We start from the raw sequence: 25,972 nt of genomic DNA, 5'->3' as shown, positions 1-25,972 counted from the left end.
CGTGGGTTCGATCCCTGGGTTGGGAAGGTCCCCTGGAGGAGTACATGGCAACACACTCCAGCATTCTTGCCTGGAGAATCCCATGGACAGATGAGCCTGGAGGGCTATAGTCCATCGGGTCACAAAGAGTCAGACATAACTGAAGTGACTTAGCATGCCTTTGGCATATTCTTTCTCCACCTTCCTCTTCCTCTCTCTCTTTCCCTCCCTCTCTCTGACTCTGTTTCTCTATGCTTATGTCTCTCTCTCTCTGTCCCTCCTGCCCCTTCCTCCAAGCCCTGAACCCAGGCTCTATTTGCCCCCACAAGTACCTTCTGTGTCAGACTGGCAGCTGCCCACACCTCGGAGCTGGGGCTTCCCAGGGAGAGCTTGGGGTTCACAACCAGAACGTTGCCTCCTAAACAAGGAAGAGGTGCCTTTGGGGGCCAGGGAACTCTCTCCCCTCCCGTCTGTCCTTGCACACTCTCGGAGGGGTTTCAGAAAGTACAATCACGCTTAGATCAGGCTTAGTAACTGACTGGCCTGGGGCAGGTTTGCAGGTTGACTGTGGTTTGGGGAGGTCAGAGCCCAGAGACCAGGAGGAGAGGAACCACCGCCTTGCCCCTCCCCCAGGACGCTCCTGTCTCCTCATTAGCTGTTCCCTTGAATGACTGACTTCCCTCCGGAGGGAAATTCCTGAAACCCAGCAGTTGACAAACCCACACACCCTCGGAAGGCTGGGCACCAGATAAAAGCCCTCGCGGGAGCCGGCCTCCTGGACGGCCACTGCAGGCACAGGGACCGCCCGCCGGCTGCAGCCTCCTCCCAGTGGCGGCCGACCTCAGTCCTGGGCTTGCAGTCTGCACGGGGGACACAGGTCCTGGGAGTTTTCTGGTTCGCTCTCAGCCCTCCCTTTTTGTCTTTCCTTTGGGAAAAACGCGCTTTGCCAATGACTAATCACAGGCCCACTGAGATGCTATCGGCAGGGCAGGACCCCCGCCCGGGGCGGAAATGAGGAGATAGAGCTGTCTGCAGCCCGTCGTGCCAGGGATGTGGCCGCCACAGTGACTGCCGGGCCGAGGTCGCTGCGAGGGCTGAGCCAGGTGCACGCGGAGCCAGCGGCTGCCTCCCCGACGCGGGCGTGTGCGGAGCCGCTGGATGGAGCTTGGGACCCGGGCCCCTCATGTCTGCCCTGCTGACTCTGTGTGTCGTGCTCCTGCCCCTGGTGACCCCAGGTCGCGGGGCCCGGCGATGGGAGCCCTGCACTGGTAGGTGGCGGGGCGCGCGTGGGGGTGGGGCCAGCTGGGGGTCAGGAGGGGAGCGGGCAGGCCGAGTTCAGGTCACCGTTCGGAGCTGGCTGTGGGGCCTGCGGCACTGGGGCGGGAGGAGGCAGAGATTAAAGGGAGCAGCAAGCCCGGCGCTCACAACAGCAATGCCAGCAGGGTGGGGACTCCTTTCAAAGACCTCGCCGCCCCCACCCGAGGCCCTTCACAGGTACCTACCTGCTGGGCCTCCCGAGACGGCCTTACACCTGCCAGAGGAATGAGGCCCGGCCGTTGGCAGGTCCGCCACCTGCCCTGGACAGAGAACCCAAGGCTGCACTCTTAGCTCAGTGCAGTCTTGGTGGCTGCAGTCCCTAGAGATGCAGAAAGCATGATGACAGCCCCTAGCACACCGACTGCCAGCTCCCCTGCTCCCAAGTGGAGAGCGGAGTTGGAGGGGAGATTCTGCCCCCTCTTCCTTAGAAAGGGCGCCTTGACCTGTCAGTGACCGTGACCTCATCATGCCTTTCTGGAGTTTCTACCGAGAGACTTTATCGATCAAACCTAACACTGAAAAACAGTAGCAGGGAGACGAGACCTGGAAGCCGGAAGCCGGGCTTCAGGGAGGGGAGTGAGTGATGGTGGGGGGGAGCTATGGAGGGTGGAGGGCAGGATGGCCCTGGGATGGCTTGTGTGAGGCTCTGGGTTTATTTTCAAGTATCTGGTCGTGGGCTCCTGGAACCCCCCTGGTCCCTGAATGTGGTGGCGCTTTGCTCTGATGGCACTTGGCTCCCAGTGAAGGCACCATGGCCCATGATGCCCCCTCCAACCCCCGCAGCATCCCAGTGTTTGGAACACTGACCCATATGGGGGCGGTCCATAAAGGTTCTCAGCCCCCCATTCCTCCAGGGAACAGCCAGATAGTGCAGGTGAAGAGGAGCAGCCCTGGAGTGGGGGTGTCGGGAAGGACTGAAGCCCGGGCCTCTGGGGCCCCCAGGCCCCTGCACCTGCCACAGTCAAAGCCGCAGGATGCATGATTTGCAAACCACACACAGGCCAAGCCCACCTGCAACCCTGAATCCCCGGCTTAGAGCATGGGGGACAGACTTGCATGCAGGTCTAGGGTGCAGGGGTGAAGCACCCGAGCCCGTTGTCCCGAGCACTTGGTGTCTCCCTGGTGGGTGAGTCACAGACGTGTGTCTTCATGTTCCCTTCAGCGCTGGGAACAGAATCAACCTGCATAGTAATAATAAAGGTTATTTATAAAGCCCGCCCCCTCTCCCCTGAAGGCATGTTGCAGATAGTTAAAAGATGACCCAGTTATGAATACCTCGAACCAGGGAGGAAAGATAAAAGTCAAGTAAGTAATATTGAGCTAAATTTGGAATGCTCCCAGGACGGTTGATAATGGCCAGTCAGGACTCAAATAGTCACTTTGATCGAGTTTGGTTTGGAAAAGCATAGGAGTTTACACTGCAGGGTTTGTGTGGGGTTTGGGTTTCACTTTCCCTTGGCCTTTGTTCCTGGATCTGTGCCTGGGAAGTTCTGGGGCCTTGACTGCAACCCTGTGACCTTGGGTTTTGAAGTCCTCTGCCCCTCCACCCCATCCGAGCCTCTGACTCGGAAAGAGCAGCCTCTTACTGGAGGTGGGGTGGCCAGATTTGCTGATGGGGAAATTGAGGTCACATCTCTGCCCAGAGCCTGGTAGGCAGACCCTCTGATAAGGGTAGGGGCCTGGGGCTGGTTCTGCTGCACAGGGGCATCCGAGGACAAGCAAAGTCTCATAGAGCCTCAGCCAAGATGGAGAAAAGACCTTAGCAGGTGATCAGCATGACCAAGGCTGCGGAGGGCAGGGAGTAGGGGCAGGCTGGGAGACCGGCTGCAGCTGCTGGAGCAGCCTCAGGGTAGGAGGATGAGGCGGGTCTGCAGGGGCTCTGGGTGCACACGGGGTGTGTGGGGCGAGCTCCCCTGGGATGAGTGGGTCAGGCAGGATTCGGGGCCTCCCTGACCCCGGTCAGCCTGGGTTTTCTGATGCTCAGACCCCTCTTCTGCTCCCCATAGTGGGGCCCGCTGCCCTCGGACGGAGGGTGAGCCATGACTGTAAGACTCTACTAGTTCCCACACCAAGCCCACAATTCTGGGCGGGAGGTGATGTGTGTGGTGCCAGGACAGTGGCTGGCTGTGTCCTGCGGGGACGGCTTGGTGGCCTGAATTCTAGACCAGTGCTCTCGGTCAAGGAGTGACCGGCAGGTGTGGGCAAAGAGCCTGTTGTCCACCCCTAACTCAGCCCATGCCCACCCGGTGTCATCTCCATGTGGACAGGAAAGGTGGAGGGGTTCACTGGGGGCCATAATGGGGACAGCTGGACCCCAAGGCTGGGTCACTGGTGGGTGTAGGGGGCGGGGCAGAGAGAACCGGGTGGGGTAGGAGTTGTCCAGGGACTGTGGGATGTCAGAACAGCATCCCCTGTAATCCTGGGAGTAGTCAGAGGCGGCTCCTCGCCTAGGACTCAGGGCCGTGCTGAGGTGTGGGTACCTGATGGATCCGGCACCCGCAGCACCCCACTCCCTCCTTCACTTGCTCAATACCCCTGCCAGGTTGATGCTGTGCCCCAGGCTGGGAGCTGGCACACTGGCACACCGCAGCCCTGCCCGGCACATGGACAAGGCTGTCGGCGGACATGGCAGACCCCAGGGCAGGCTGTGGGTGGGATCAGACCTGGGATCTGGGGTGGGGCGTATCCTTGGGGCTAGAGGCAGTGCCCAGGAGAGGTGGGGCACAGGTTTGCATTATAAAAGCTAGCTGGGGTGTGGAAGCTGCAGGCCAGTGGGCAGGCAGGCAGCTCAGTGAAGGGCATCTAGGGGTAGCAGGAAGCCCTCCCTACCCCACCTCTGGCAGCTCCCAGGAACTCTCCCACCCTGTCTTTTGGGCTCCTTTAATGAAAACACTGCAGGAAGTGAGCTGGGGAATCCTGGCGCCTGGTGAGGCCCGCAGGCGAGTTCCTGGGAGTCAGTGTGGGCACAACACCCCCTGCTGGGCTCACATGGCAAGGCTGTCTGATCAGTTGGCAGTCTGGGAGCTGCAGCTTGCTTCAGGTCAGGGGACCTCTGTCCATGTGGGTGTGGCCCCCACCCTACCCCACCCCACCCTCTGGTACTATGGCCACCAGTCTGCTTAGGAATAGCCCCAGCCCCAGGCCAGCGCCCAGTTCAAGAGCAGCCTTCTGAGCCCCACAGCCCAGGTGACCCCAGGAGCCGGCATGTGGGACCACTCTGCATGTGCCACAGGGAGGGGAGGCCACCTAGCGCAGTTGTGAGGAGACCCCGGCTGAAAGGGCCACCTCACCTGCTTGACAGTGTTGCAGGGCTGGGGGGTGGCTTACAGGTGGGGACAAATTGTCAGCCTGACACCCATTTCCTTTTAAAACATTCTCAACCATTAAGCTAGGACACTGCACAGAAATTAGGAAACAAAGCTTATTCATTTTTGCAATGGAACCTCATACACAAAGCAGCTCCCCTGATGGCTGAGTAGGTAAAGAATCTGCTTGCAATGCAGGAGACACAGGCTGGGTCCCCTGGAGGAGGGCATGGCAACCCATTCCAGTATTCTTGCCTGAAAAATGTCACGGACAAGAGCCCGGTAGGCCACACAGTCCATGAGGTCACAAAGAGTCAGACACGGCTGAGCCACTAAGTAACAACATAGCAACAACATACACTATATGCTGCTTCTATGGTTTTGATTTTTAAGAGTAAATAGTGGATTTCCAGGAGGCCTTTTTCTAGGACAAAATCTAAGAAGCCACCAACCTGAGTTCTGGGGTCTGGGTTTTGTTTCCAGCTGGAGCCCTGCCCTCCCCACCTGCCTCATCTCCTCCTCCCCACTGCCCTGTGCTCCTGGGTGGACTCTGAGCTCCAGGCTTAGAGAGGACCTCTGTGTGGGTGTCGAGTAGGATGCTCTCCCTGTCCTGAGAGTCTGGGGCATGCTGGGCCCTCTGCGTCCTAACCCCACATTTCCGCCTGCAGGGGTCGGGGCGGAACGTGGCTCCCACCAGAGCACTCTGGGCAGGGGCTGGGGGCTCCCGAGTGCCTCACCTTCCTCTCACCTCTCAGCCATGCCCACGAGCTCCTACTCCCCCAGCTCTGCTCACAAAGCCTGCAAACCGGTCCTTCCGGTGGGTCTTGGTCCTGGGAGCAGCTGGGGCACGGGGTAGGGGACCCCTGTGTTAGCTGCTCACTTTTCATCCTGCCCCCAGGTCAGGGCACTGAGCTTTAGGGAATTTGTGGGGGTCTCTGGCAAATCCAGTCTAATGAGCGTCTCTGACAAAGTCAGGGGTACTTACTCGCAGCTGGGAGGAGGGCGAGGGAAAGGAGAATGCCCCTGAAACTCCCTCGACGGTGACCCTGCAATGGGTTTGCAGCCCAGAGAGCCCCTCCGCACCAGCCTTGGGTAATGGAAGAGGGAGGGGAGGCGACCCCAAAGGCCAGAGCTGCCCACCTTCGCGCCAGCCTTGGAGTCACACCTGCAGGCCTGCCTGGACTGCGGGGCATGAGTTGCCCAAGGGGGTCATCCTATGTTGAGGGGAAGGCAGGGTGTGCGCCTGCATGTGAGTGTAAGTGTGTGAATACGTATGGGTATTAGTGTGTGAGTGTGTGCGCACCTCCGTGCTGCTGGGAAGAACCCAGAGCACGGCCATCTGGAGGTGAAGTTTGGTTGTGGTTTTGGCACAGTTCTCATGGTTTCTGCAGTGGCCTGGCAGCGCGCGTAACCAAGGGAGACTCGATTCCCTTCCAGGCCACCAATGCTGCAGCTCCACAGCCTCACCTGGCGCAGGTGGGCTGGACGGTGGCGCCAGGCTGGGGCTCAGTGTCAGCGGTGTCCAGACTCAGGTGCAGACTCCTGGGGACCCGGCTCTGGGAACCCCTGCGATGGGCAATGACCCTCCCTGGGACAGCGTGCTCTGCGTGTCGTGTGCCTGCGGTATCGCACACTGAATGGGGTGCCCGAGGGAAAGGTCAGTGGTGACTGGCCGCTGCACACAGGTGCTCTGTCCCTTAGGCAGGTGGCTCCATCCAGGGTTGGGGGGTTAGAATTCAGCTGCTGTGAACTTGGGTGAAACTGGCTGCACCTTCCTCTTCAAAACTAAACCAGAAGCAATAGCTCCCAGTGAGGGATGTGCTCGGTGTTGGCAACACCTGGGACTGTCTGCAGCTGAGGCGCCAACTGAGGTGCCAGCATCCCTGTGCTCCGTCCAAATATGCACGAAGTTTCTGTTCCTTATCCAAATGAGGCTTGCGCTCCCTCTTCTTACTGTCTTAGTGAGAAAGCCCACATCTTAGTTTTGTTGTTGTTTAGTACCTAAGTCGTGTCCAACTCTTTTGCGACCCCATGGACTGTAGCCTCGCCAGGCTCCTCTGAGCTTGGGCTTTCCCAGGCAAGAATACTGGAGCGGGTTGTCATTTCCTTCTTCAGAGAATCTTCCCAATCCAGGCATGGAACCCACATCTCCTGCATTGGCAGGTGGAGTCTTTACCACTGAGCTACCCAGGAAGGCTCCCATCTTACTAGTCAGTAGAAAAGAAAAGGGTTTTTTTTTGGATAATTGGTAGTGATCATGGTCTCTTCTTGCAATCTGGAAGGTAACATTAGGTGCATTTAAATGTGTGTTTTTGAGAAGGGGCCTGTGGGTTTCAGTAGCTGGCCAGAGGAGTTGAGGCATACAGGAAGCTGGAGCCCCCAGTTCCCTGGTCCCTGGGTGGTTGGTGAAGCTGGCCAGAGGGAGGCTGGTGAAGGCATAGGGAGGCCCAGGTGGGCAGAGCCCCAGGGGATTTCCTATTGCCGTAACAGCTGGGGAAGTTGATGTCTCACACCTTCTCCATAAGAGGGGTCCAGGAGATATGGGCAGGGTCCTGTGGGGCAGTGGGTAGGGGAGGCAGGATCAGGACCTTGCAGCCCCAGAGTGCAGGCAGAGGGCATAGGGTGAGTCTGTCTGCACCCATTTCCACTACCCAATTCTAGTTGCAAGAGGGCCCTATTCCCACTAATAGGTTCCCAGAGGACCTGTTTTTGGGGGACAGTGGCACAAGAAAAGCCATCCCAGCCCCGGGAGTCTGGACCAGGGTCTCCAAGGGAGACCATCAGAGATCAGGTGACCTCTCTGATCCCCCCCTCCTTTGGGATTTCATGGCCTCCTGAGGGAGCAGAGTCATGTCACTAGTAGGGTCAGGTCAAGAGCTAGGAGGTGGCACTAGGGAAGGGGTGAGGCAGGGGAAGGCAGGTTAGAAGCGAGTGTCAGCCCTGGCAAGCATGAGGGGCACTCCAGAGCGCCCCCAGGGGTAGACCTCAGGCAGCAAGCCTGGGCCTCAGGACCCAGAGTGTGGGCCCTGGAAGTCACCTACCCTCTGGCTTCCTCCCTTGAGCCCCATCAGACCCAGCCTGGACCAGGGGCTGGGGACGGGGTGGGTCAGTGGTCGGTGGCACAGACGAGGCAGGCCAGGGTATTTGAAGATTGAATAAAGCACCAAGTTTGAGGGCAGGTGGAGGGGCAGGAGAGCTGGGGGTTAGCAGGAATGTTCCAAGTAAGCTGTGTCCCAGGAGGCCCCACCGCTGTGAGTCTCAGGCTGACCAGGGAGAGCCAGATGGAGGCAAGGGGGCCCTCCTGCCAAGAGGCCCGCTGGTCAGTGGTTGCCACCATGGTCTTGGTCACATAGCACATCCCTCCAGAGCTGCCCAGAGAGTCAGACACAGGAGTCGAGGGCCGGGGGGACGACCGCAGTGAGCCTTAGAGCTCAAGCCCCTTGGAAATGCTTCAAAGACAGGGCTACTGAGGATGGGGTTCCTTACGTCAGCTCGGAGGCTGGAGACAGTGACGCATATGGCTACTGGGAGAGAGGACCAGCCAAGGCAAGGATGGTGAGTTTATTCACTCAGCTCAAGACCCTTGTGGGAGGAAGGTACACAGCACAGGATGGGCAAAGACAGGGCAGAGCAAGGCCCCCAAAGGCTTGGGGGAAGAGCAGTGTCCATGGCTGTCAGGAGAAGCCTGTGGACCCTCGGTAACATGGGGCTGTCTCAGGTTCATCTGGGCCTGACCCAGAGGCTGCAGGCGGGCTAAGGCCTGTTTGTTGAGGTTTCAGGTCAGTGCATATTCGTGTAGGTCTGGGTCAAATCCTGAAGGGGGCCAGAGGCTGGCAACAGAGGGGGACAGAGTGGCCCATAGCACCTGGGTGGCCCTGAGAGGGTGTGTCAGGTCAGCAGCAGGGCTCCGGGGCTGAGGTGGGGATGCAGCAGGCTGGGCGGGAGCATGAGGGCTGGCAGAGGAGGGACACGGAGGAGGTTGGGAGGCAGGAGGAGGTGGGCACATAGCAGGTGGGGCGGGGGCATGCGGGCCGGCAGAGCAGGGACACGGAGGAGGCTGGGCGGCAGCAGCTGGACTGGCAGGAGGAGGTGGGCACATAGTAGGCAGGGCGGGGGCACGCGGGCCGGCAGAGGAGGGAAACGGAGGAGGTTGGGCGGCAGGAGGAGGTGGGCACATAGCAGGTGGGGCGGGGGCACGCGGGCCGGCAGAGCAGGGACACGGAGGAGGCCGGGCGGCAGCAGCTGGACTGGCAGGAGGAGGTGGGCACACAGCAGGCAGGGCGGCACACGGGGCGGCAGAGGAGGGACACGGAAGAGGATCTGCAGCAGGGGGAGGCCTCACAGCAGACAGGCCTGCAGCAGACGGGCTCACAGCAGGCCTGCTGGCAGAGGGAGGAGGTGCAGCAGGAGGGCTGACAGCTAGACTGCTGGCAACATGAGGAAGCAGAACAGAGGGAGGTCTCACAGCAGACAGGTGTGCAGCAGACAGGTGTGCAGCAGATGGGCCTGCAGCAGACGGGTGTGCAGCAGACGGGCCTGCAGCAGACGGGCTCACAGCAGGCCTGCTGGCAGTGGGAGGAGGTGCAGCAGGAGGGCTGGCAGCTAGACTGCTGGCAGCACAAGTCCGGGCAGGAGCTGCTGCAGGCTGGCTGGCAGCAGGGGCTGGACTCGCAGCTCACTGGGGCACAAAGGAGGGTCAGGCGGGGGGCCGGGTTGCAGCAGCTGGGGGCACAGCAGGGGGGCTCGCAGCAGCTCTCTGGACAGTCGTCCACCTGCCAGGAGGAGCCGGTGTAGGAGTCACAGGCCCCGGGCAGGCAGACCCGGCTGCCGCAGCTCAGGTCACTGGAGCAGACAGACAGGGCGGAGGAAGCCATGGTGGAGGCGGTGGGGCTGGAGGAGGGTGAGGTGTGAGTGTGTGTGAGTGAGTGTGTGAGCGCTGCTCAGGCTGCCAGCTTTATACCCCTCTTCTGTGTGTGTGTTGTCCCAACAGAGGCTTACAACGCGCTCCTTTCCTGGTTGGTGTTTGGATCTGGCTCCAGGGAACCCTCATTAGGGCTGCGTTATTTTCCCGGAAGATGGAGGCCCAGCTCGTAAATGTCCTACCTGTCTGTCGGGCCATGCTGCTCCTGACCATGTGCTGAGTGGGTGTGGGAGTACAAGGTCGGGGTGGACCTAGTGTGGGCAGTGGGGGCTCTTGGCCACTGGGCCCTCATTCTGGGCGCCAGGGCATTAGGGGCTGTGACTTGTATTCTGGGCCCTGGAAGGGGCTCTTTACTGGGGCGTGTGACCCCTTTCCTTTGGCGTTTGTCACAAGCCCCTGCGGATGGAGGGAGGGGTGTTGCCTGGGTGGGTTCTGGCTGGGTGTGTCTAGCTGCTCTATTTTGGGCAAGACTTGCGGGAAGGGCGTGGCCGAGACCAACAGACTGTGTCTCCGGGGGTGGGCTCATGTTTATGGGCAGTGGTCCCCTTGCTCAGCGTGTCTCTCTTCCACCTGCTAGGCTCGAGCCATCCCTGTGGCTCCGGCCACAGCAGGTGGCCCAGGAGAGGCTCAGCCAGGTGGGGCTGGGAGTGGCTGCCCCTCCTCCCAAAGCTGGGCACCTGCTCAGGCTCCCAAGGATGGGTCACCCCTCTTTCTGCTGGACAGATTGCTGGGGCTCCTTCTGCCTCTCCTCTTTCCTCCTTCCAGACGTCCACTCAGATTCCGCCCCACCCTTCTCTCGCTGCATCTTTCCTGGGAGCTGAGCCTGGACCTCTGTCTGTGGGCTCCTGGGACACCCTAGTGGGATACTTGGTGGTCTAGAGAAAAGTCACCAAAAGCTGTTTGAGCCTGACTCTGCCAGGTGCAGCGGTCAGGGCAGCTCTGCAGGTGAAGGGTGGGGAGGAGAAAGACAGGCGGCAGGGGTTAGCGAGGCCAGCGTGCAGAGCAGCTGGGATGTGACAGCTACCATGGAGGGATGGGGGCTGGGGGTAGGAGGCCCTGCCGAGGAGTCTGGGGCTGGTCAGAAAGGCAGGCCGACCCTCGATGGTGTGTACGGGGAGTGGTTGGCTGGACAGGAAGGTTTATTTCATTATTAATTGTTTTTATATTGTCTCAATGACATCTTAAGCCACAACACTTAGAAATTATGAATCTTTTTATCATGTACGTTTGCACCAGTTTCCTATGGCTGCTGTAACAAATGGTCATCACTGGATCATATGAAATATCCAGACAACAGAATTGTATTCTCTCACAGTTGTGAGGCCAGAAGTCTGAGAAGAGTTATAATGAGCTGAGGTCAGGGCATCCTATAGCCAGAGGGTCTGGCCCTTCCTGCCTCCTCCAGCTTCTCTGCCTCCAGGCGTCCTGGGCTTATGGCCATGTCCCTTCAGCCTCTGCCTGTCCTCACGTCCCCTCCTCCTGGTCAAGAGCCTTAATCAGCAAGTTGCATTCAGTCTGCAAAGTTCTTTTTCCTCCCAAGGTCATGTGCACAGGTGTGGGCTGATCCAGAAAAAGCTTCCGGGCTGTGGTTACTGGGAGGCTCTGGGTTAGACAGGGAGCTCCAAGGGTCTGCTCTCCTCTCTTCCCTCCTCCATTCACCTCCTCTCCATCTTCCCACACACGCTTCAGGAGCACCCAGGGCGCAGGTAAAGGCTCAGCCCTGCCCAGGCAGCCTAGGCGTCAGCTCTCCTCTGCTGCCTGAAACTCTGCTGCCTGCGTTCTGGCCTTTAAAATATTTATTTACTTATTTATTTTTGCTTTTTGGCTGCTCCCTGCAGCATATAAGACGTTAGTTCCCCAACCAGGGATTGAACCCAAGCTTCCTGCTTTGAAAGCATGAAGTCTTAGTCACTGTGAAACCGACTGGTGTCATTTCAGGGCGCCTCTGAAGAGCTCCAGTATCATAGTCCTTCATGTGTCAGGGTAGAGAAGCATTCAGTGAGAGCAAAGTGGCTTACAGGGGTCTCTCATATTTTTCACTTACAATCCCCTAGTGGGATTTACTATTTAATCACCTATTTTGTCCCTTCATTCTGTCCCTATCAATTAGACTGCCAGGGAAGTCCCTTTTTAAAAATTAAAACAATTTTTATTGATTCTTAAAAATTCAAAAAAGTTTTGAAAGTTTTATTTATTTTTAGCACCTGGGTGGGGCTTTGTGCTGATATCTTGAGGGACCCTGGAAGGCAGAGTTTCCCCCAGACCTGTAAATTTTTCTTCTTTCTCCAAAACTGGCATGTTTTACTGGACAATGACAGTTTCTTCCCAGAATAAATTCTGTAGAAGAATGTGCATCACTGAGAGTCCTCCAAGCACAGCCCCTCATGCTAAGGGCAGGCTGTTGGCAGCCACAGGGGCCCTGAGGCTGGGATCCTGGCCCTGTCCACTGCCCAGAGCTGTTTAGCAAAAACAGGGCAGTGTCAGCCTGAGCCGGGGAAATGGTGGCCGTGAGAGGCAGGGACAGACCTCAAACATGTGGCCGGAGAGCCTCAGGCTCAGGCCCAGGACAGTGGGGTGGGGGTGGGGGCGGAGTCCAGCTGGCCCAGGAGGGTACCCGCACCCTTGGGACGGAGTGCGAGTAGAGGCTAGTTTGGGAAAGTGCTAATTCAGCTTCGGATGGTCCACGCAGGGCTTCCACAGGTCCTGGGGTGGGGTCGTGTCTGGAGGTGCCATGAGTGGCCTGGAGCCCAGGAGAGGCCCCGAGATGCATCAGAAGGTTCCGATGCAGGAGTGAGGAGGTGGACGGAGGTCAGGGTGAAGGCCCCGGAAGACAGATGGGTAAGGAGGAGCAGAGGGACCCGTCCCCAAGTCAAGGGCTAAATTCTGCAGGGATAGGCCCACAGGACAAGGTCTAGGGGGACACTGACCTTCGCCAAGGGGCCTTTGGTGACTAGGCCAGGAGGAGGGTCAGCAACATGGGAGTGGGGGTGTAGAGAGGAGGGTGTCCAGGTGGAGAAGGGGCTGGGAGAAGTGTGCGGAAGCTCTGGGGGTGGGGTGCAGCTGCACTGAGCTGGGAGGGATGGGGCTGAGTCTCACTCATTCTTTATATTAGAAAAGACCTCGGGGTGATTGGTCAGAGCAAGGACTCTGGACAGAGGGGTTGTAGGTGCCGAAGAAGGAAGGTGGGGCAGGAAAGCTCAAGTGACTGAGAAGGGCCGCTTGCCCGGGCTCCGAGTCCTCCCGCTGCAGGCAGAGGCCTCGTCCTCTCCACCTAGTGGCCTGAATCCTGTGTCCCGCCAGTACCCCAGTGCAGGGGGCCAGGAGATGCCCAGGGCAGTGAAGTTCCTGTGCCTGCGACTGGCCGCTGCTGAGGACCTGCCTGCCTGGCTGGCTCCTTGGACAGGACCTGGGTGCTAGGCCTGCTTGGGGCGTGGCCCCCAGGAGTGTGGCCAGGGATAGGAGGGCAGCGAGGACCAGGGCAGTGCACGTGCCCTGGCCTCTGTGGAGACTGGCTGGCAATGCTACCAGAAATGACCGGAAGAGAGTAAAGCACCAGTAGATGCAGTCAAGTTTATTACGTTTATTACGTTTATTACGTTTTCAAGCAGCTTCCGAGGTGAGACCATGGGGCCTGGATTGTGAAACATGGTCCCCAGGCCTGAGCACTGGGTCCCAGGAGGAGTGGGCAGTGAGCACGGGCATGGTCATCTGGAGTTTGAGGGGGCCCCACTCCTGGGCAGAGAGGGCAAGGGGGTGTCCATGTAGCTTGGAACTCCTGGAGAAACCCTGAGGGCGGTCATGAGGCTGGTGGTGGGGGGTTGCCCTATGGTGCCTGGCTGGCCCTGAGGGGATGTGCCTGGTCAGCAGCAGGGCTCTGGGGCTGAGGCAGGGATGCAGCAGGTGGGACGGGGGCACACGGGCTGGCAGAGCAGGGACACGGAGGAGGCCGGGCGGCAGCAGCTGGGCTGGCAGGAAGAGGTGGGCACACAGCAGGTGGGGCGGCACACGGGCCGGCACAAGAGGGACACGGAGGAGGAGGAGGGTCTGCAGCAGCTGGGCTGGCAGGAGGAGGTGGGCACACAGCAGGTGGGGCGGCACACGGGCCGGCACAGGAGGGACACGGAGGAGGAGGAGGGTTTGCAGCAGCTGGGCTGGCAGGAGGAGGTGGGCACACAGCAGGTGGGGCGGCACACGGGCCTGCACAGGAGGGACACGGAGGAGGAGGAGGGTTTGCAGCAGGGGGAGGCCTCACAGCAGACGGGCCTGCAGCAGACAGGCCTGCAGCAGACAGGCTCACAGTAGGCCTGCTGGCAGGGGGAGGAGGTACAGCTGGACTGCTGGCAACATGAGGAGGCAGAACAGGGGGAGGCTTCATAGCACACAGGTGTGCAACAGACAGGTGTGCAGCAGACAGGCCTGCAGCAGACGGGCCTGCAGCAGACAGGCTCACAGCAGGCCTGCTGGCAGGGGGAGGAGGTGCAGCAGGAGGGCTGGCAGCTAGACTGCTGGCAGCACGAGGCCAGACAGGAGCTGCTGCAGGCTGGCTGGCAGCAGGGGCTGGACTCGAAGCTCACTGGGGCACAGAGGAGGGTCAGGCGGGGGGCCGAGGTGCAGCAGCTGGGGGCACAGCAGGGGGGCTCGCAGCAGCTCTCTGGACAGTCATAGCTCAGGTCGCTGGAGCAGACGGACAGGGTGGAGGCTGCCATGGTGGAGGTGATGGGGCTGGAGGAGGTGTGAGTGTGTGAGGGAGTGGATGGGTGAGGCTGTGTGATGTTCCTAGGTGGCTGGAGCTTATATATAGCTCTGGGCGGGGGGTGGGGGGGTGTTGTTGCATCACGGGGGCCCAGCAGAGTCTGCTTCCTTGTTGTTGCAGCAGGTCCTGAGGACGCGCGTCATAATCCCATGACAGATCACTCAACTTGTTAAACTCCCGAGAGATCGGAGCCCAGGGGATCAATGGGGCAGGGGTCCAGCCCCAGGGGCGGTGTCCAGTCTGCTGGAGTCCATCCTGTGGGTGGACTCTAGACGGCCGTCCTCACAGCCCCACCACCAAGCATCTTTCTGGGGCTTCTCGCTATTATTCCCTTATTCTCAGCACTCAGTTGAATCACTAGCATGTTTTGTTCTTTTTAAATACTCTCTTCATTGACATGTTATTTTCTCCTGAATTCATACACCAATGAAGGGTGCGTTGAGCATCATGTTAGCTATGGATTTCTCATATATCCCTTTTATGATGCTGAAGAACTTCTCTTCTATTCCTAATTCTCTGAGTATTTTTTTAAATTGTGAAATTGTGTTGGCTTTTGTCAAAATCCTTTTCTGCATCAGTTGAGATCATGTGTTCTAAAGATTATTTATTTTATATATTTTTAAAGTTTTGGTCGCCCCGGCTCTTTGTTCCTGTGGGAGGGCTTCCTCTTATTGTGGAGCACAGGCTCTAGGAACATGGGCCTCATTAGCTGGGGCACAGGCGCTCAGGAGCTGTGGCTCATGGGCTTCGTTGCTGTGTGGCACATGGAATCTTCCTGAACCAGGGATTGAACCTGTGTCCTCTGCACTGGCACGTAGATTCTTCTTCACTGTACCACCAGGGTAGTCTGAGAACTTGTATCTTTTCTTCCTTCATTCTGTTAGTGTGATATTTTACATTGGTTGATTTAAAAAAAAAAAAATGTTGAGCCAACCTTGCATTCCTGGTATAAATGGCACTTGGTATGGTATATAATAATTTTGGTATGCTCTTGGAGTCAGGTTCCTAGTGTTTTGTGGAGCATCTTTGCATCTATGTTCATAAAGTATATTGGTGAATATTTTTCCTTACTTCTGGGAAATGCTGGCATCACAGAGTGAGTTAGGAAGTGTTCTCTTGTCTGGCTTTTGGAAAAGCCTGAGAAGGTTTGGTGTTAATTTATTATACGCTGGTAGAATTCACCAGTGAAGCCATCTGGTCCTAGCCTTTTTTTTCCCTGTGAGATTATTAATTAATAATTCTATTTTGTTATAGGTCTATTGAGATTTTCTGTTTTTTTTTTTTAGTCAGTTTTGTTAATTTGTGTATTTATGGAAAATTCTTTATTTCATCTAGGTTATAATTCATTGGCATACAAAATTGTCCTTGGTATTCTTTTATAATGCTTTTTATTTCTCTGAGGTTCATGGTAATATCTGTACTTTCAATTCAGAATTTAGTTATTGTATCTTCTCTCTTTTTTTCTTTGCTAGTCTATCTGTATATCTTTCCAAGGAGTCAAACTTGGTTTTGTTAATTCTCTGCTGTTTTTCTGTCTGTTATGCCATTTATTTTCACTCTGATTTCAGTACTTCCTTCCTTCTATCTTTAGATTTAGTTTGCTCTTTTCTAGTTTCTCAGGGTATAAAGTTAGTTTATTGATTTGGGGTCATTCTTTTTAAAATATTTATTTAATATTTGGCTGCACTGGGTCTTAGTTGTGGCATGTGGGGTCTTCTTTGCAGTGTACAGGTTTCTTTCTAGTTGAGGTGTGGCGTAATTAGTTTCCTGACCATGAATCGAACCCGCATACCCTGTATTGGAGGGCAGATTTTCAACCACTGGACTACCAGTGAAGTCCCCATTCTTCTTTTTTTAAAAGTAGGCATTTAGAGGCTTAAATGCCCCTCTGCCTGCCTTCACTGCATCCCATAGGTTTGACACATCGTGTTTTCATTTTAATTCATTATTAGTATTTTCTAATTTCCTAACTTTTGTCTTTGACCCCCATTAAAAAAATCTGTTGTTTAACTTCCACATATTGTGAGTTTTCTAGTTTCTTTCTGTTATTGATGTCTAATTTCATTCCCTTGTGATTGGAAAAGACCCTTTGTATGATTTCAGTTTTTTTTTTTTTAAAATTCACTAAGGCTTGTTTTGTGTCCTATATATGGCTTGTCCTGGAGAGCATTTAATGTGCTCTTGATGGGTGATATATTCTGTGTGTTTGTTTTGACTAGTTGATTTGCAGTGTTTTTCAAGTCCTCTGTTTCCTTGTTGATCTCCCTAGATGTTTTGTCCATTATTGAACATGGGGTATCCAAGGCTTCACCTATTATCACAGAACTGTCTGGTTCTCACTTCAGTTCTGCCAACATTTGCTTCATATATTTTCGGGTCTCAGTTGTGTGGTGCATATATATTTTCAATCCTTATATCATCTTGATGAATTAAGTATTTTATTAATATGTAGTGTCCTTCTCTTGTGCATTTTTGTGGTTGGTATAATATGGATGAATAGGTCCTTTGTAAGTGTTATCTGTCAGTTTTTCAATTCTTGGTGTGTTGACGGGGACTTAAGAATTCTTGAAAATAATAAGTTTATTATAGAGGAAGATAGCTATAAGTCATGGCTAGTTCTTTGCAGCCAAAGACGGAGAGACTCTAGACAGTCAGCAAAAACAAGACCAGGAGCTGACTGTGGCTCAGATCATGAACTCCTTATTGCCAAATTTAGACTCAAATTGAAGAAAGTAGGGAAAACCACTAGACCATTCAGGTAGGACCTAAGTCAAATCCATAACAATTATAGAATGAAAGTGAGAAATAAATTTAAGGGACTAGATCTGATTAGACAGAGTGCCTCATGAACTATGGATGAAGGTTCATGACACTGTACAGGAGATAGGGAACAAGACAATCCCCAAGAAAAAGAAATGCAAAAAAGCAATATGGCTGTCTGAGGAGGCCTTACAAATAGCTGTGAAAAGAAGAGAGGCGAAAAGCAAACGAGAAAAGGAAAGATATACCCATTTGAATGCAGTGTTCCAAAGAATAGCAAGGAGAGATAAAAAAGCCTTCCTCAGTGATCAGTGAAAAGAAATAGAGGAAAACAATAGAATGGGAAAGACTAGAGATCTCTTCAAGAAAACTAGAGGGAACATTTTATGCAAAGATGGGTTCAATAAAGGACAGAAATGGTATGGACCTAAGAGAAGCAGAAGATATTAAGAAGAGGTGGCAAGAATGCACAGAAGTACAGTACAAAAAAGATCTTCATGACCCAGATAATCACGATGGTATGATCACTCACCTAGAGCCAGACATCCTGGAATGTGAAGTCAAGTGGGCCTTGGGAAGCATCACTATGAACAAAGCTAGTGGAGGTGATGGAATTCCAGCTGAGCTATTTCAAATCCTAAGAGATAATGCTGTGAGAGTGCTGCACTCAATATGCCAGCAAATTTGGAAAACTCAGCATTGGCCACAGGACTGGAAAAGGGCAGTTTTCATCCCAATCCCTAAGAAAGGCAATGCCAAAGAATGCTCAAACTACCACACAATTGTACTCATCTCACACGCTAGTAAAGTAATGCTCAAAATTCTCCAAGCCAGGCTTCAGCAATACGTGAACTGTGAACTTCCAGATGTTCAAGCTGGATTTAGAAAAGGCAGAGGAATCAGAGATCAAATTGCCAACATCTGCTGGATCATCAAAAAAGCAAGAGAGTTCCAGAAAAACATCTATTTCTGCTTTATTGACTATGCCAAAGCCTTTGACTGTGTGGATCACAAGAAACTGTGGAAAATTCTTCAAGAGATGGGAATACCAGACCACCTGACCTGCCTCTTCAGAAATCTGTATGCAGGTCAGGAAGCAACAGTTAGAACTGGACATGGAACAACAGACTGGTTCCAAATAGGAAAAGGAGTACATCAAGGCTGTATATTGTCACCCTGCTTATTTAACTTCTATGCAGAGTACATCATGAGAAACGCTGGGCTGGCTCAAGCACAAGCTGAAATCAAGATTGCTGGGAGAAATATCAATAACTTCAGATATGCAGATGACACCACCCTTATGGCTGAAAGTAAAGAAGAACTAAAGGGCCTCTTGATGAAAGTGAAAGAGGAGAGTGGAAAAGTTGGCTTAAAGCTCAACATTCAGAAAACGAAGATCATGGCATCCGGTCCCATCACTTCATGGCAAACAGATGGAGAAAAAGTGGAAACAGTGACATACTTTATTTTGGGGGGCTCCAAAATCACTGTAGATGGTGACTGCAGCCATGAAATTAAAAGACACTTACTCCTTGGAAGAAAAGTTATGACCAACCTAGATAGCATATTATAAAGGAGAGACATTACTTTGCCAACAAAGGTCCATCTAGTCAAGGCTATGGTTTTTCCAGTAGTCATGTATGGATGTGAAAGTTGGACTATAAAAAAAGCTGAGCACCAAAAAATTGATGCTTTTGAACTGTGGTGTTGGAGAAGACTCTTGAGAGTCCCTTGGACTGCAAGGAGATCCAACCAGTGCATCCTAAAGGAAATCAGTCCTGAATGTTCACTGGAAGGACTGATGTTGAAGCTGAAACTCCAATACTCTGGTCACCTGATGCGAAGAGCTGACTCATTTGAAAAGACCCTGATGCTGGAAAAGATTGAAGGCAGGAGGAGAAGGGGACGACAGAGGATAAGATGGTTGGATGGCATCACCGACTCAATGGACATGAGTTTGGGTAAACTCCGGGAGTTGGTGATGGACAGGGAGCCCTGGCGTGCTTCAGTCCATAGGGCCGCAAATAGTAAGACAAGACTGAGTGACTGAACTCGGCTGAATTAAGTTCATCATACTGTGTTAACAATTTAAGACATTGGAGACATACAGGTGAAGGTCATTTTTTGCTGTCAGTTCTCCACCTTTATACCCAATGATGATGTGCATGCCAACTCCATGATTCCTTAAAACTTGTAGAGAGAGAGAGGGACTCAAAGTGACAAGGTTTTATTACCAAGTCCTGGGGAGACACTTCAGAGGAAAGGACATGTGTCAAAGAGAGAGAGAAAGAGAGGAGGGGAAGAAGAAGACAAAAAGGGGGATGAAGGATGGGCTGGGGGGGTGAGGGGAAGGAAGAAAGACAAACTAACAGGTCTCTGGATTCCCCATTCCACTTCTAACTAAAGAAGCTATTTTAAAAATCTGGACCATTTTGGTAAGTTTTCTAATTTTTTTCCTTTCCAAAGCTTCTTATCCTTGTTTTCTTGTTGTAACGTCTTATCTAATGTCTTTGAGTTACATTTACTTCAGTTCAGTTCAGTTCAGTCGCTCAGTCTTGTCCGACTCTTTGTGACTCCACGAATTGCAGCACGCTAGGCCTCCCTGTCCATCTCCAACTCCTGGAGTTCACTCAGACTCACATCCATCGAGTCAGTGATGCCATCCAGCCATCTCATCCTCTGTCATCCCCTTCTCCTCCTGCCCTCAATCCCTCCCAGCATCAGGGTCTTTTCCAATGAGTCAACTCTTCGCATGAGGTGGCCAAAGTACTGGAGCTTCAGCTTTAGCATCATTCCTTCCAAAGAAATCCCAGGGTTGATCTCCTTCAAAATGGACTGGTTGGATCTCCTTGCAGTCGAAGGGACTCTCAAGAGTCTTCTCCAACACCACAGTTCAAAAGCATTTATTCTTCGGCGCTCAGCCTTCTTCACAGTCCAACTCTCACATCCATACATGACTACTGTAAAAACCATAGCCTTGACTAGATGGACCTTAGTCGGCAAAGTAATGTCTCTGTTTTGAATATGCTATCTAGGTTGGTCATAACTTTTCTTCCAAGGAGTAAGCGTCTTTTAATTTCATGGCTGCAATTACCATCTACAGTGATTTTGGAGCCCCCCCAAATAAAGTCTGACACTGTTTCCACTGTTTCCCCATCTATTTCCCATGAAGTGATGGGACCAGATCCCATGATCTTTGTTTTCTGAATGTTGAGATTTAAGCCAACTTTTTCACTCTCCTCTTTCACTGTCATCAAGAGGCTTTTTAGTTCCTCTTCACTTTCTGCCATAAGGGTGGTGTCATCTGCATATCTGAAGTTATTGATATTTCTCCCGGCAATCTTGATTCCAGCTTGTGTTCTTCCAGCCCAGCGTTTCTCATGATATACTCTGCATAGAAGTTAAATAAGCAGGGTGACAATATACAGCCTTGATGTACTCCTTTTCCTATTTGGAACCAGTCTGTTGTTCCATGTCCAGTTCTAACTGTTGCTTCCTGACCTGCATACAGATTTCTGAAGAGGCAGGTCAGGTGGTCTGGTATTCCCATCTCTTGAAGAATTTTCCACAGTTTCTTGTGATCCACACAGTCAAAGGCTTTGGCATAGTCAATAAAGCAGAAATAGATGTTTTTCTGGAACTCTCTTGCTTTTTTGATGACCCAGCGGATGTTGGCAATTTGATCTCTGGTTCCTCTGCCTTTTCTAAAACCAGCTTGAACATCAGGGAGTTCATGGTTCACATATTGTTGAAGCCTGGCTTGGAGAATTTTGAGCATTACTTTACTAGCATGTGAGATGAGTACAATTGTGCGGTAGTTTGAGCATTCTTTGGCATTGTCTTTCTTAGGGATTGGAATGAAAACTGCCCTTTTCCAGTCCTGTGGCCAATGCTGAGTTTTCCAAATTTGCTGGCATATTGAGTGCAGCACTTTCACAGCATCCTCTTTCTGGATTTGAAATAGCTCCACTGGAATTCCATCACCTCCACTAGCTTTGTTCGTAGTGATGCTTTCTAAGGCCCGCTTGACTTCACATTCCAGGATGTCTGGCTCTAGATGAGTGATCATACCATCGTGATTATCTGTGTCTTGATGATCTTTTTTGCACAGTTCTTCTGTGTATTCTTGCCACCTCTTCTTAATATCTTCTGCTTCTGTTAGGTCCAGACCATTTCTGTCCTTTATCGAGCCCATCTTTGCATGAAATGTTCCCTTGGTATCTCTAATTTTCTTGAAGAGATCTCTAGTCTTTCCCATTCTGTTGTTTTCCTCTATTTCTTTGCTTTGATCGCTGAAGAAGGCTTTCTTATCTCTTCCTGCTATTCTTTGGAACTCTGCATTCAGATGCTTATATCTTTCCTTTTCTCCTTTGCTTTTTGCCTCTCTTCTTTTCACAGCTATTTGTAAGGCCTCCCCAGACAGCCATTTTGCTTTTTTGCATTTCTTTTCCATGGGGATGGTCTTGATCCCTGTCTCCTGTACAATGTCACGAACCTCATTCCATAGTTCATCAGGCACTCTATCTATCAGATCTAGGCCCTTAAATCTATTTCTCACTTCCACTGTATAATCATAAGGGATTTGATTTAGGTCATACCTGAATGGTCTAGTGGATTTCCCTACTTTCTTTAATTTAAGTCTGAATTTGGCAGTAAGGAGTTCATGATCTGAGCCACAGTCAGCTCCTGGTCTTATTTTTGCTGACTGTATAGAGCTTCTCCATCTTTGGCTGCAAAGAATATAATCAGTCTGATTTCGGTGTTGACCATCTGGTGATGTCCATGTATAGAGTCTTCTCTTGTGTTGTTGGAAGAGGGTGTTTGCTATGACCAGTGCATTTTCTTGGCAAAACTCTATTAGTCTTTGCCCTGCTTCATTCCGCATTCCAAGGCCAAATTTGCCTGTTACTCCAGGTGTTTCTTGACTTCCTACTTTTGCATTCCAGGCCCCTATAATGAAAAGGACATCTTTTTTGGGTGTTAGCTCTACAAGGTCTTGTAGGTCTTCATAAAACCGTTCAACTTCAGCTTCTTCAGCATTACTGGTTGGGGCATAGACTTGGATTATGGTGATATTGATTGGTTTGCCTTGGAGACGAACAGAGATCATTCTGTCGTTTTTGAGATTGCATCCAAGTACTGCATTTCGGACTCTTTTGCTGACCATGATGGCTACTCCATTTCTTTTGAGGGATTCCTGCCCACAGTAGTAGATATAATGGTCATCTGAGTTAAATTCACCCATTCCAGTCCATTTTAGTTTGCTGATTCCTAGAATGTCAACATTCCCTCTTGCCATCTCTTGTTTGACCACTTCCAATTTGCCTTGATTCATGGACCTGACATTCCAGGTTCCTATGCAATATTGCTCTTTACAGCATCGGACTTTGTTTCTATCACCAGTCACATCCACATTTAGGGATTTTAAAAAATGTCTCTCCTTCTTATATTTTCTGCCTCCCGGTCTGGTCTTTCTTTTTCATGCCGCAACTCTTCCTCGTTTGCTGAGGTGAGGGTGGGGGTGGTCCTTGCAGTCCAGGCTCCTTTTCCACTGTGTGTGTCATGCTGTGCTGTATTAGAGGACTCTCGTCTACAAGGGGAAGGTGACACCTGGGGTTGGGGTGGGGCCTGTCAGGCGGTGGACTGCATTTTGGAGTAGGAGATAGGAACCTAGATGCAGGAACAAGAAAGCTATGTGCTGAGGTTGCCAGCAACTCCCTAGTAGCCTTAGCCCCACTCCTACCGTGAGGTATCCATACTGTTGCTGGAGATAGACACATCCTGGGTGGATGTGGGACAGCTGGGCACTCTCCCTGGGTCCATGTGGCCACGTTCCACCCTCCTTCCCCCAGGCCTGCCCGCAGGGAGCAGAGTGCGGTGGGGCTATCAGGCCAGGCTGGTCCCCACCTCTGCTGCCCCGCCTTGTGGTCAACACACTCTCCTCTGCCTCCATCTCAGGTGTTGAGTCCCTCATCTGTCTGTAAGCTGATCCCCTGGGCCCCACAGTGGGTCTTGGGAAGTTTGGATGGGATGGTGGGTGGGCTGAGCCCCCACCTTGAAGTGGAAGACTGACTGTCTCACAGCCACCCACACTCTGGACACCTGGTTGACCTGGAGTCCACTGTTACTCCACTTGGGGGTCAGGACCTGGTTTCCTTGGGCCGCACCCCAGTTCACTTGGCTGTCGTATGGAAGCTCTAGGTTTAATTCCCCATCCAGAGCAGGAACCCCATATGTGGCTCCTGTTCTTTCCATGAATATTTTAATTATTCTATTTTAAGTATATTTTCAATTCTTTATTTTCATTTTGTGAAAAATCTCAAACATACGGAAAGTTGAAAAGCTTCAACAGAGAGCATCCACACGGCCCCTGTGCTTTGTCCGCTTCCCCAGGTACCTGCCCAGGAAACCCTCGTCCATGTGTCTTATTTTCTGAAGGACTCCTAGGTTACCAACAGCAGTACGCATCACTTGAACGTGCTAGGAGGTGGAGCATTAAGTAGTGTCCAGGGGTCATGACCCAGAACCTCCCTCCCGCTCCGCCCAGCCAGCTTTACCCCAGCCTCCAGAAGCAGCCCCTCTTAGTGTATTTTCAAGTCACACATTAGCTCAGCTCATCTCAGGGCTTCCGCTGAATGGAGTCACACAGCGGGCGCCCTTGTGCCTGGCTCCCTGCACCAGCGAGGTGTTTTTGAGGTTCATTCCAGCTGTTGTGCTGATTTTCTTCAGTTGCCGAGTAGGGCTTCATGACCAGCTCCCCTGCTGACCTGGTGGCTCCTGTGATGCAGGAGACTCAGGTTCAGTCTGGGTCAGGACGATCCCCTGGAGGAGGGCATGGTAACTCACTCCAGTATTCTTGCCTGAGAATCCCATGGACAGAGGAGGCTGGTGGGTTACGGTCCGTAGGGTCGCAAAGTGTCGGGCACGACTGAGCGACTAACACTTCCCCTGCCGACGGGCACATGGCTGGTGCCCGCTTCCGCCTGCCGCCTTCCAGCCTTTCGGTGCTTGAAGCCAGGACAGTAGCCAGGTGGCTTCTGTTCAGGGTGGCTCTGACTTGCAGGAAACTCTTTTCTTGAGCTTACATCTGCTCCTCTGCCACCCTGGCTCCGGGTCCAGCCTTCAGTGAACCTCGCAGTAAACCTTATTCCTGGAAAGCCCTCTGGGAAATTGCAGGCAGCTGCAAGTTGGGCTCTGCCTACCCCCGCCCCATTACTCTTTCCTTAAAGAGCCCAGGATCAAGCTTCTCAATGGAGACACTGGGAGAATGGCCCTTTGGATTCAGCAGCCTGGGCCGCCCCTCCCCACAGAGTGCCCCCACCTCGATGTCCCAGGGGCGTGGCTTTCTCAGAAGAACCCCAACCCCAGGACAGGAGTTCCATGCTGGCCTCGGCTTATCCAGGACAGCAAATAGCAAGGAGATAGGGCTTAGGGGAAAATCACAAAAAGCCAGCGTTGAGGCTCAGAGATTTATTTTTAATAGATCGCCAAGTGGTGATGGACAGGGAGGCCTGGCGTGCTGCAATTCATGGGGTCGCAAAGAGTTGGACATGACTGAGCGACTGAAATGAACTGAACTGAACCGAAGCTTTCATGGATAAGAAAAGTGAGGTGGATGTCCCACCTCTATGGGATGTGGGTCTGTCACTGATTCAGCACTGAGATGTGTGAACAGAATCCTGTTAATTAGACAAGGAGAGGCCTTTCGAGATCAATAACAGAGAATTGATTTTCTGAATGATTTGTCAGTAGCAGGAAGGGGTTCCACAGGAGAGGGCCTGCCGATGAGGGCAGGGCGGGAGGGCTGGCAGGCAGGGGCCACACACACGGTGGGCTGGCAGCTCACGAGGACACACATGGGCCTGCAGCTCACACGGACACACACTGCCGGCTGGCGGCTCACGGGCACACACCAGGACGCCTGGCAGGGGCTGGGCTCTCAGTAGAAAGCCATAGGGCAGCATGGGGTTGGGCACCTGCCGGCAGGTTGGCACAGCAGAGACACATGGCGGGCACTGCAGGAGCTCCCACAGCCCTGGGCAGGGCATCCAACAGCAGGGCAGGCCGGCCGGCAGGAGCTGGGCACATAGCAAATCTCCTGGCAGGAGCTGGGCACACAACAGGCTGGCTGGCAGCTCACAGGGCAGCTGGTGTCACAAATGGTGGTTTGGGGCTGGGTAGGGTCAGGACAGAGGACAGGTCTGGTCTGGAGGCTCCCTTCCCAGGGGGCCCCTTATGCTCAGGCCGTGGCATCCTGGCAATGAGGCACCGGGTGTCTTCTTCGTGGCCGCCTGCTGTTTTTCCTCCTCCTCCCCCCAAGGGTCTCTTCCTGGAGCCTCCAGCTGCTGTGACTCAGTTCAGGAAGCTCCCTCAGCTGGAGGCTGACAGTGACCCAGAGGCCCTGGGATTTCTGGAATCAGAGCCTGGGTTGGATGGGGAAGGGCCGTCAGGCCAGGACTGGGTCCTTTCATGATTTTCAAGGTCCTCTCCAGTTTAACCACCCTGTCCTCTGTCCACACGAGCACAGTCACACTCACTGCACCAGTGCCCCCACTTGATTTGTCATCCAGAAGTTTCTCCCTCAGGGTCGGGCTCCTCACTGGGGGGCTGTGGCCACATTTTTGCCGTAGTTAGAGCAACAGGGCTCCAGTTTTGCGCCAAGTCTGAGCTAAGCGTTTTACATGGAGTGTCTCATAACTGATCAGTTATCAACCCTGCCACCATTCAAGGGGCCGACAACACAAATATCCAGTCAGGAAGACCTGGAAGGTCCTGTAATGCATGCAGTTTCCACCCCTATGAACGGAGAAGCTCTGAAGCTGCTCGGTTTCACTGTGGAATCTGTGGTCCTTACTTGGCATCTAATGGAGCTGGGACTTCGGGGTTCACTGGTGACATAATCCACAGGCCAGAACCAGTTGGCACAGACAAGAGTGA

General features: G+C 53.2%; 3 protein-coding genes across 4 annotated transcripts in view; 1 reads left to right on the top strand and 2 right to left on the bottom strand.

The window, feature by feature from the left end:
* Positions 1-756: 756 nt before the first annotated feature.
* TSPEAR (thrombospondin type laminin G domain and EAR repeats) overlaps positions 757-25,972 on the top strand; it is a 170,857-nt gene continuing 145,641 nt past the window's right edge. Inside the window, exon 1 of one of the 2 annotated variants that reach the window (XM_069566437.1) lies at positions 757-1,247. In XM_069566437.1, coding sequence (XP_069422538.1) covers positions 1,163-1,247 — 85 coding nt within the window. In that variant the 5' untranslated portion in view covers positions 757-1,162. The remainder of the gene's footprint in view (positions 1,248-25,972) is intronic. The other variant, XM_069566443.1, reaches the window with a different exon arrangement.
* LOC138427120 (keratin-associated protein 10-8-like) lies at positions 8,495-9,475 on the bottom strand. Its single transcript, XM_069566707.1, has 3 exons — positions 9,030-9,475; positions 8,801-8,954; positions 8,495-8,554 (listed from the first exon to the last, which is right to left on the bottom strand). The coding sequence occupies exons 1-3, from the start codon at positions 9,473-9,475 to the stop codon at positions 8,495-8,497; spliced, it is 660 nt and encodes a 219-aa protein (XP_069422808.1).
* On the bottom strand, positions 13,383-14,228 carry LOC138426557 (keratin-associated protein 10-8-like). Its single transcript, XM_069565588.1, has one exon. It carries the CDS (start codon positions 14,226-14,228, stop codon positions 13,383-13,385), a length of 846 nt encoding a protein of 281 aa, XP_069421689.1.

The sequence above is a fragment of the Ovis canadensis genome, chromosome 1 (assembly GCF_042477335.2).
Source record: "Ovis canadensis isolate MfBH-ARS-UI-01 breed Bighorn chromosome 1, ARS-UI_OviCan_v2, whole genome shotgun sequence".
Taxonomy (NCBI): Eukaryota; Metazoa; Chordata; class Mammalia; order Artiodactyla; family Bovidae; genus Ovis; species Ovis canadensis.
This window is presented reverse-complemented; position numbering and strand designations above follow the sequence as displayed.